Genomic DNA, 11937 nt, shown 5'->3' on the forward strand with positions numbered 1-11937 from the left:
GAAAGTTTGGTGATAATTCAGGGGGCAAATCAATAGTTTATTCTTTATTTATTTATTTATTTATTTTTCTATGTTTACCTACAGATCACAGATCTTGACTAAACAATTTCTAAGTCATTATTTTCACCTAGTTGTCGCCTATGCAACATTTTAATCGAAAATTCTATGTTGTCCCATGTATTTTATATCAAAAATTCTACGTTGTTCTGATGCATTTTATATCAGGATTTTAACGATTCGAATATCTCAGCGTATAAAGTTGTACAAACACAACCAATATTCTAGTTTTAGATTATAGCCCAAAAGATAGGGTAAGCATTTGATTCATGTATCTAACATAGCTTACATGTATTTGTCAAGCTTAACTTATGTAGCTCATAAAAAAATCATATACTATTACTTGTTTGGAAGTACTTTTAAAATAACTGAAAGTATTTATGGTAAAAAATTTTGAAACCCAAAAATGTTTTCTTTAAAATGTTTTCAGTCATTTTAAAAGTACTTTAGTACTTTCAAATGAGTTTTATATTTGCCTTATGCTGCCTAATTTTCTATGGTAATCAAAGCTACTATATTATTATTTTTGAACAAAAGATATTATCTACACTAAGTAAGAGTTGGTGGGTTTAGACTCAGAATGGGATAGCAATAATGTAGTTTAAATTCACTTTTGATAAGAATCGAACCTAAAATCTTTCACTTATAAACTAGACCGTAATACCAGGTGACAAATCTATTATATTATTATTATCTACAATTATTTGTATGTGTCAATAGCACGCTGCTCAATAGTCTTGTGAGCTGGACTCCCCGCTTTTTCACAAAGAACAGAAAGACAAACAAAAAATTGGAAGAAGATGAACAGAAGTGACAAATTGTTTGCGTTATCTGTTAATTTTCTTCTGCATCAGGTGTGGGGATTGGATTAGGCTTTATTTTAATCATCAAATGTGTTATTAGTTAAACAAATAATTATGGCATATTATTATTTTAATTACGAAATCAAGATCATCGATGCATGTGGGGGGGATTAAAATATGCCCCTTAATTCTCACACGTCCACATCATTATGTGTCTGCTCTAATCTTCCACCTTAATTAATTTTAATTATTTTTTTGTCACAACTGAGGAACTGATGACTTTAACAAGGGCAATATTGTAATTTGAAACACATTCGCATCGATGGAATAATGTTAATAGCATCAGGTAATGAGGTGGTAGGTTGGTAGGTGTTATTTAGTTTCATTTTTATATGCTAACCATAATGTAAGAAGGATAATCGAATCTAGAATTTCGAGTGAATGGATAAATGTTTTAAATAACTTAACTTATAAAGCCTTTTGCTAAAAAAGTTAGAACCGTTCTTAGTTTATGCGTGCCATTTTTGTTCTCGGGCCATGCTAATTTTCTTTATATCAAACTTTATATCTTATATTAAAGAGGGGAAACACAAGAACAACCGGCCCCAACCAAATCGAAATTTATGGCTGGGCTGGCAAAGTTTGGTACAACACCATCCCAATATATGATTGGAATGAAGACTAAGGTAATGTTTGGTAAAAGCGTCTACAATAAAATTAGCTTTCCTAAAAATATGCCGCCAAGAGATGGATTGGAATTTTGTCATCAGCCTTTGAATCTCTGCAATCGTAGTCTTCAAGTTCCAGGGAGCAGACCAACTACCAAGCATAGAGTGGATGACTAATCTTGTATCTCCTCCCAATTAGATATCTTGTATCTCCTCCCAATTAGATCTTAGAAACACCTTTTTAAGGGCAAAAGAAATACCCTCCTTCAGCGCCATAGATTCTGCCTCGGAAATCGTAGCTCCACCAACATTGAAGGAATAGCCATCCAAAACATTCCTTTGATCATTTCTTAACACAAACCCAGCAACTACATTCTGAAGACTGACCGACCCATTAAAATTAAGCTTTATAAAATTAGGGTCAGGCGGGTGATATTTTATGGAGTACTTATTTGTTGTTGAATTATAATGTGTTCATAAGTCAAAGGTGAATCCGTTCACACGAACACCATATGAAGGTGGGTAACCGACCCTTTGTAGTATGGAAATTTGGGTCCCCTCTGGACCTTAATGTCCGGAGTTTAAAGATCAGGAAATTTGGACCCTTAGGTTGTTCGAAAGAGAGATCATAATCTTTAGCTTGTGCAAGTTGAGCTAGTGAAATGAGTTAATGAATACAATCTTACTCAATTTGAGCAGTCCAAATTATCTAATACTTGAGTTCTGGATAGTGAAATGAATATCTTTGTCCGCAATAAGGCATGTCACGATACTGCTTGCCTCTGAAAATCGTCTTAATGGGCTAATGGGAGAGGGGCCTTAAATCAGCTTTGCAGTTTGTTTTATTTTGGGTCAAATACCAAATTCTCTTTTGTACTGAATCAAAGTACAATTCCGATTTGATAATTATATTTGTACAATGTTTAATTTTTTTAATAGCAAATTATTATAAAGAATAATGTTTTACAATTCTTAAAAGTTTTTTTTTTTTTTTTGGTCAAAGAGTAGCTATTATTAGATACGAATCGAAATATTTATATCAGATGTCAAAGTGTTAAACAACCACTCAGGCTCAAACTCATCCCAAGAAAACACACCCCCACCCCCCCCCCCCCAAGCGTGACATAAGATGACACAAGATGCGTAACCTCATTACAGGCACGAGGAGTGTAAAGAAACTCAATAGAACATAAATGTTGCTTAATAGTATTAATATCCCACAAAATAGCTTCCATGGTTGCCTTAGGTTGCAGTTTTCCATGAATCATATCAACAAGGAACTTGGAATTAGTTTCCAAATGAACATAACCAAATCCCCTTTCCACCAAAGCCATTACAGCCATCCTAAGTGCTTCCGTTTCCGCCATGATGCTCGAACCACATAGAACCTTCCCCACACAGCCCGCACCTTTGAAAATACCCGCAAAATCTCTCGCTACCCACCCATATCTTCCCACACCAGTACTATTACACCAGGCTCCATCACAATTTATTTTTATTATTCCAAATGGTGGCTTTATCCACCTATTCGAGATCATCCCTTGCCCAGCTTGCCCAGGGACTTTGCACGGCAGCAGATCTTCATCACTTCCCACAATCTCCTCTCATTGCTGCTGAAGTAACTGCATTGCAACATTGGGTTCTACCACAATCTTCTCAAACACCACACTATTATGATACTTCCATATTCTCCATAAACCACACACCACCCAACGCATGAACGCACAAGCCTCCTCCATCTTACCATACTTCGCACACAACCAATTCCAACATTGTATAAAATCATCCCCCCACCACTGTGGTCACATCTAATTGGAGCGAAGAACCAAATCAAAAGACACAAGCAAATGAGCATTTAAAAAAGATATGTACTTGTGTTTCCTCCTCACAATCACGGAAGGGACATCTAGTACTCAAACGAATCCCTTTGCGTTACAAGTTGGTATGGACAACAACTATATTCCGACATCCTCTCCATATAAAATGGCAGAGCTTAGGAGGAACTTTCAAACTCCAAAGAGCCCTCCATACCGAGTCCATATTATCATCCCTACTGGATTGCCCCACCTATTTCTGTCCAAGTTCTCCATTCCTATTCATCTACTAGGCTACCAAATATCCTGATTTCACCGAATAGACTCCATTTCGAGTATAGTGCCAAAATGACACGATCAGAACACCCAAACTGGCTCAACAACATACTCAAAATGATATGTGCTTCGTCTACATAAAACACCTCTCGATGACCTCATGTTTCCATGTTCCTCCAATGGACACCATATCGGCAACCATCTTAGGCATCTCCAGATGTCTTGAAATAGGTCGAAATGTTCTTGGTGTGGGCAACTAAGGATCCTCAACAACCTGAATATTTCTCCCATCACCAACACCAAACTTCAATATTTTCCTCCCTTGTAAAATTCCCTTCCATCCCCGTGAAGTTCCTCGTCCCACTGATGCTTAAAGAAACGATGAATTAGGGTAATACTTAGCCTTAAGAACTTTAGCCAAAAGCGACTCCGGGTTGCATATCAGGCTTCATCCTACCTTAGTCAACATTGCTAAATTAAAGTCAATAATCTCCTTAAAGCCAAGACCTCCAGAAGCCTTTCTATTCGCCACTTTTTTCCAAGCAAGCCAATTGACACCCTTTTTCGTCTTCTGATCCCTCCACCAAAATCTTGCTATAATTTGTTCAATTTCCTTTGCCAATTGAATAGGCAATTGAAAGCATGACATGGTGTAAATAGGTAAAGTTGCCGCAATCGGCTATCGACAAAAATTGTTACGCCCAACCACTGATTCTTTCATCCAGTTTATTCTGTACTTCTTCAAACATCTTTTTCTTCGAAGCCCTAAAATCTGATTGTATACCTAAATATTTTCCAAAGCCTTCCTTGTGCGTAATCCCTATACCGTGCGATAATTGAGCTTTCAACCTCGAAGAACAACCCACACTAAAATGGACCGAACTCTTATCCAAATTAATAAATTGGCAAGAACCCACATCATACCATTGGAGCAAACATTTAATATTATAAGCCTCAATCTCCGTAGCTCTACAAAATAAAGCAGAGTCATCCGCAAAAAATACATGGGATATGGGCTCGGCAAGAGAGGTCGCGGACATGCCCTGAATACTTCCCGCCCTTTCCTCATAATGAAGTCAGGATGAAAAACCTTTTGCACAGATGAGGAATATAAATGGTGATAGCGGGTCCCCTTGTCGAATCCCCCTACTAGGTGTGATATAACCTGTAGCCTCACCATTAACAACCACGTTATACGACACAATTTGCACACACTCCATCACCCATTGGCAAAAAACATCATCAAAGCCCAATTCTTAAAAGTCTATTTGTATTCGTTGAGAAATGTTTTAATTGACTATAAGTTTTTTTAGAGAAAATATTTTTAAATAATAAAAGTATTTAAAGTATTTTTTATAAGATTAATTTTTTATTTTTATAACAATTGGTTTTATGATTAACTTTTTAAAAAGTTATCAGTTATGTAAAAATATTTTTTCTAACGAGTATTTTGTTATATAAAATCCAATGTCATTTTATAAAATTTTAATTAACAAATAATATTTTATCAATAGGTTGTTTATACCATCGAAATTACATGTGGTCTAATATCTTAGAGGATAAGAATATTAGATTTTCATGCATCTTGAGTTCAAAATTCCCATCTCCTAAAGTATAATAATAATTTCGAACTCTCTGTTAATAATAATAAATTAGCCAGTTAATAGTACGGTTACGGTTTAGTGGTATTCTTCGAAAGGTCTTAAGTTCGATTCTAGATAAATGCGGATTTCAACCACATTATTAGCTCATTATAAGGGTTAACCCACTTCTCAATCCCCTGGATAAATAATATCATTGTTAAAAAAAATAGAAAAAAAATAGATACATTCGAAACTGGAAAAAAAAATAGAAAAGAAATATATTATACGGTTGCTTCCGTTGTTGGTTCGTGCATTCTCCTACTTTCTCCAGTTGAAAAAATATCACTTGCATCTTATTTTTCTTCTTCCCCGACAGGACAATGAAGATGAACCTCCCGCCCATTCTCCTACTCGCGGCTCTAATCGCGTGCACTGCCACTCACGTCAGATCCGACGCCTCCGACCACCGCTACAACGAAGGCGACGCCGTCCCCCTCTACGCCAACAAAGTCGGGCCCTTCCACAACCCCAGGTAATCCTATCAAATCTCTTCCAGATCTGACTTCCGATCTGGATTTCGACCTCCATTTTCTGAAATTCTTCATGCAATTTCTGATTTTTTTAAGATTATTAATCTGTCTTTGTATCTGTTTGTTTCGTTGCAGCGAAACGTATCGGTATTTTGATCTGCCCTTCTGCTCAGCAGGTTTTCCATCTCAAACTTTTTGCCTTTACATTCTCATTCCATATGCAATTGTGTAAGTTTTTAGCTGCGAAATCCAAAAAATGTGCATAAAATTCCGAAATAGTAACTTGTCGTGAGGATTTTTCACTTGGAATTTCTATTTCGAGGAGTTAAAATGTTGGGAACTTGGGGATGATTGTCCCTGTAAACATTTTCGATTGATAGAGGCAAAGTTTAGGGTTTTAAAATTAGGATAATGATGCAGCTCTTGATTGTGGCTCTGTTCGCGAAGTTTGTTTCTTGATGCATTTGCTGTGTTATTGTCTCTTTTGGTTATTAATTCGGCGGCGAATGAATGTAAATGTTAGGTGATGTGAAGGAGAAAAGGGAGGCGCTTGGAGAGGTGTTGAATGGAGATCGGCTTGTTAGTGCTCCTTATAAGCTTGAGTTTAGAAAAGATAAGGACTCTGAGGTTGCTTGTAGAAGGAAGCTGACCAAGGAAGAAGTTGCGCAGTTTCGAACTGCTGTGAAAAAAGACTACTACTTCCAAATGTATTATGATGACTTGCCCATCTGGGGCTTTTTGGGAAAGGTTGACAAGGAAGGAAAAACTGACCCAAGGGAATACAAATATTTTCTTTACAAGCATATCCAATTTGATGCTCGGTACAATAAAGACCGTGTGATTGAAATCACCGCCAAGATGGACCCTCATTCTGTTGTAGACTTGACAGAGGACAAGGATGTTGATGCGGATTTCATGTACAGTGTGAGATGGTCGGATACTAACATTCCCTTTGAGAATAGAATGGATAAATACTCACAGTCCTCTTCACTGCCACATCACTTGGAAATCCATTGGTTCTCAATCATAAATTCATGCGTCACAGTTCTCCTTTTGACGGGTTTTCTTGCAACGATTCTCATGCGAGTCCTGAAGAACGATTTCATGAAGTGAGATTTAATTTCTGAGCCCTAAAGCCTGATGTTTTCTGAAAGTATCTGGGTTTTCTGTTTAGAATTTATTGTCACTTATTATATCTGTTTAATTTTATATTAAGGTATGCACAAGATGAGGAAGCTGCTGATGATCAAGAAGAGACTGGATGGAAGTACATTCATGGTGATGTTTTCCGGTTCCCCAAGAACAAATCTTTATTTGCTGCAGCCCATGGTTCTGGAACCCAGCTGTTCACTCTGTGAGGATCTTATTGCAATTTTTTTGGTTATTAAATGTTAGTACTAAATGCTAATGTCTGGCCCTCTCTTCATTTCCAGCACAATATTCATTTTCATGCTGGCATTGGTTGGTGTATTTTATCCATACAACCGAGGAGCTTTATTCACTGCGCTTGTGGTCATATATGCACTTACTTCTGGCATTGCAGGATATACTGCAACTTCTTTCTATTGTCAGCTTGAAGGAAAAAACTGGGTAAGTCTAAATGGATTCTGTTTGCGACAAATGCAGGTTATAGTTTATGCTTTTAAAGTGAAATGGAATCATTTAGTTTCCATTTTCTGGTTGACAGGTGAGAAACTTGTTACTTACCGGGTGCCTTTTCTGCGGGCCCCTGTTCCTGACTTTCTGCTTCCTTAACACTGTTGCAATTGTTTATAGTGCAACTGCAGCTCTTCCTTTTGGTACTATTGTGGTAATTGTCCTTATTTGGACATTGGTAACATCACCATTGCTTGTCTTGGGTGGTATCGCCGGGAAAAACAGCAAGGCTGAATTTCAAGCTCCTGTCCGCACCACAAAGTATCCTCGAGAAATTCCAACTCTTCCATGGTACAGGACGACCATTCCTCAGATGGCAATGGCAGGGTTTCTCCCTTTCAGTGCAATATACATTGAACTTTACTACATATTTGCCAGCGTCTGGGGTCACAGGATCTACACAATCTACAGCATCCTGTTTATTGTATTTATTATTCTTTTGATTGTCACTGCCTTTATAACTGTGGCTTTGACATATTTCCAACTTGCTGCTGAAGATCATGGGTGGTGGTGGAGGTAAACAAATCTTCATAATCTTGCTTCTATTGTAGGTTATATTGCTTATATTCCTAGAAGTTAAGTTTAGTTTAGTTTTCTGCTTTGTTTTTTGTTTAGTGTTTTCTAAATTAAACTTTTCTGTAGATACGAAGGACCATAAAATTATACAATGAACAAAAGCAAAAACAAATAAGATACAAGAAATGCTCATAATATGTTTCGAAGTATGAAAATTTCTGAAATTCGATAGATGAAGTTGTTTGATACTAATCATCTTCGGGGTTTCAATTTGTTTTCTCTACGATGTTATATGCTTTCAGTGACTAGTGTCATTACCTCTGAGTTATGACTGTGAACCCATCTCTTCGTGACTCTGTGAATCCATATAGCAGAGCATATATTTATTGAATATGTTTTCCTCTTTCTGTGACTTGTGTGGCTGGACGAATGAGAGTTCTTGATTTGTGACAGGTCTTTCCTATGCGGTGGATCCACTGGCCTCTTCATCTATGGTTACTGCTTGTATTATTACTATGCCCGATCAGATATGTCTGGTTTTATGCAAACATCGTTCTTCTTCGGTTACATGGCCTGCATTTGCTACGGCTTCTTTCTCATGCTTGGCACCGTAGGTTTCCGCGCTGCTTTGCTGTTTGTTCGTCACATTTACAAGTCCATCAAGTGTGAGTAGGTGGTCGGTTGATCGTTCTGTTGAATAGGTTGTCGTTTATTCCTTTTTTATCATAGGAAAAAGTCATGATTTTTGTTAGAACGTAGGCGAGAGGGTGCCTCCAGAAGCAGAGGAAGCAGCAAGCTTTTTCGAATCAAGTCTTTCGAGGCCTCTGTTGAGCGTTTCCTTCAGGCACTTCACACTAAATGTATGTAATAGAATAGAAGCATTAATGTGGAGGAACAGGAGAGCTTTTGTATGGCCACATTTTACTTAAAAAACTCTCAGAAATGACTTTTTTCCATATTAGCTTGGCCTTGTTGTTTTGTCTAATTGTACATTTGTGTTAAGCATTTTCATTAATTACATTCGAATCAAATGATCGATGGAAAGAAGGAATCAAAGCTACATTTTGGATGCACGATTGCCCTTGATTACGTCTAATAATTGACCAAATGAATTGTTATTTGCTAAGACGAGAATCTGAAAATATAGACTTGGCAAATGGGTCGTGCATACCGTGTTTGTATTGTTTTCATGATATACCTGTTATTTTGTACCCATTATCTTAACGATCGTATTGTGTGAAACATGTTATCTTAATGGGTTTTTAATAGGTGACCCGATAAAAAGTTGACTCGTTAATAGGTCATGTCGTTTCATGTTGGAAAGAAATTGCCATGTCTAATGTCTAGACCTTGCAAACAGTTCATGTTCATGTCGTTCACGTGCCATACCCATCATGTTAATAGCTGACCCAATAATGACGCGACTTGTTAACGTGTTCTTAACGGGTGACCCGATAATCACATGACTCGTTAACAGTTGGACTCAAAACATGTCATTTTCGTATCCTTTTGTATCGGGTTAAAGAGGCTCATCTAGCACTAGCAGATGGGGGTTTCAGTTTCCACTTTTGGAATGAAACAAATCTTCCCATGTAGGATCGAACCTACAACCAGTAAATTAACACCTGAATGGTATACCGATAGGGTAAATAAAACAATACAATGGCTACCATACTCAAATGAACTCCATGAAGTTACTCTAATTTCTCTCTAAATTTCTAATTATATTATTTTACATGTATTCCAGCGGATGATACCTTCCTGTCCACTCGAGTTATAAAATCATAGTTTGTAGCTTTCATTACATTTTATTTTGACTTGGCGATTCCAAAATGTTTGTTTGTCCCACATCGAAAAGGAGAAGACAACCACCGGCGCCCCACTTGGGCGAGCAGCAGTTTTCATTTGCAGTGAGCGCAGAGCGAATATGGCTACTCTTGTCCAATTCCTCCTCAGTCAAAGAACAATAGAAGATGTCAAGATTCCGTACAAGCCGTATTGGGTGGGAGAGGATCGAAAGATACATGTAAAGAACGAAGCGGTCATAACGTACATGAACCGTCGTTTTTCCTTTGGCTTTGGCAATGTCTTGGAGGACATGCGACCCTAAAACACTATTGTCTCCCCATTGACTGTTAGCTGCACCCAAAAGAGAGTAAGCTGTAACTTGGGATTCCCTTTGCCTTACGGAACTCTCTCAATTTCTTTGTAAGCCGCTCACCTCCAGCCACAAAAACTATTGTCAACTTTGGACGATTTTTTGCAGATATGACGCTTGAATAAGAACTTAAAATATAGACAGTTTAACCCGATTGTATGTACATATATCCATATAAATAAAGCAAAATTAATTAAAATGATTTGAAAACTTTGAGTTTTAACCAAAAGGACAAAATTGTGTTGTAAGTGAATAGTATTGAGTGATTTTTTAGAGTAAAAATGTTCTTAACATTAAAAGTGAATAGTACTATGAGTGTTTCGTTAAGACTCCTAAATAATCACACTTGGTTGAGAGCGGGAGGGTTTTTGGAGATGGAGAGGAGGTCCTCGAGCAGATTGCAACCGAAGTTACTGACGCCAATACCCCTGGCAAGGCCGAGTCTCTTGCATTCTTCCAGGCCTTCTCAAACAGACTTGATATCAAGGGTTACACCATCTCCTTTTCAACAGGCCTACCCTTCACCTCTTTGCAATTTTGGATGGCCGGTGTATTAAGTGCATGTCCACGTACTCGAGAAATTTTTAATTGTGACAGAAACATAGATGATACATCACGTATTTTTATGTAAGTGGTGAGATTTTTTACTTTTTAAGTTATTAACCTTTTAACACACAAATCCCACTATTTATATAATGACACGTAATGTACCATCTCAAGTGACGATCACATTGAAAAATCTCCCCACGTACTACTCGTCAAGTATTAGAAAGTCGTTTACAATCGGAAACAATTACCAAACAAGTGGAAAGGAAAATTATTAGGGGTGATGGTGGAAGGAAAATTGTTCAAGTGAGAGCAATGTCCACGTTGCATATAATGAGCGGGGAACGTACAAAGAGAAAGGCAAAACGAAAATGTGGCTGTCATTCATCTTATCATTTTTATTATTAAGTTACAAGCGATGGTATTACTTTAAGTTTGACTAAGAAGAAGAAAAATTCTAAGAAACTTTAACGAAAAGCACCTGATACTGTTCACTTTAACGAAAAACCACATTTTTACACTAAAAAGTCAATTATGGTACTATTCACTTTACCCTTTATTTTGTCCTTATTATTAAAACTCAAAGTTTTCAAGCCATTTTCATTAGTTTTCCTAAAATTCTAACCCCGAACGTGCGCAATGGGTCCAAAAAAAAAAAATCATTTTCATCCAGACAATCCCGAACACATAAAATACTCTCTTGAGTCTCCAGTATCTACACAAGGTTCTAAAAAACACTAGGCGTTAGTCGGGCGGCGGGCTAGCGCCTAACGCTTAGGCGGCTAGGCGGGATCTAGGCGGGCGCATAGGCGGAATTAGGTAATTTTCTTGTATATCTTGTAAATAAGTGCATATTGACACTTAAAAAAAATTATACTTCTATGAAATCCATGGATAAGATAATAAAAAAAATTATAAAATGCATAAAGAGTATCCAACAAGTTCAAAATTTAAAAACACATTAAGCATATATGCCATATAACCATAGTGAGGAGTATTGTAGAATGACAAATGTATAACAAGTTCACAATTTTAAACCACTTAGACTTAGATAAGATTTTTTATTTTATTTTTTAATTTCATTAAAAAAAAAATCACCTAGCTCCGTCTAGCCCCGCCTACCCCACCTAGCGCCTCGGCTCACCACCGCATAGGCGCCGCCTAGCCAATCCGATTTTTCCAACCAAATTTGCAAGAAAAAGTCTCAGCTCACCACCGCCTAGCGCCTAGGCCGTTTTTTAGAACAGTGGTCCAACATAATATAAAAGTTCATTGAAGATTATACAACCAAGCCTACGAGCTTCACATATACAGATCCAAACGAACTCTG

The 11937-nt window shown here is 37.3% G+C and overlaps 1 protein-coding gene across 1 annotated transcript; it reads left to right on the top strand.

Moving 5' to 3' along the window:
* The first annotated feature begins 5500 nt into the window (after positions 1–5500).
* LOC126606292 (transmembrane 9 superfamily member 3) lies at positions 5501–8864 on the top strand. The gene is made up of 7 exons (XM_050273663.1): positions 5501–5733; positions 5867–5907; positions 6255–6840; positions 6948–7085; positions 7165–7321; positions 7419–7903; positions 8357–8864. Exons 1-7 carry the CDS (start codon positions 5582–5584, stop codon positions 8574–8576), a joined length of 1779 nt encoding a protein of 592 aa, XP_050129620.1. The 5' UTR covers positions 5501–5581; the 3' UTR covers positions 8577–8864.
* Positions 8865–11937: the final 3073 nt, after the last annotated feature.

This window comes from Malus sylvestris, chromosome 16 (assembly GCF_916048215.2).
Source record: "Malus sylvestris chromosome 16, drMalSylv7.2, whole genome shotgun sequence".
NCBI classification, from domain to species: domain Eukaryota; kingdom Viridiplantae; phylum Streptophyta; class Magnoliopsida; order Rosales; family Rosaceae; genus Malus; species Malus sylvestris.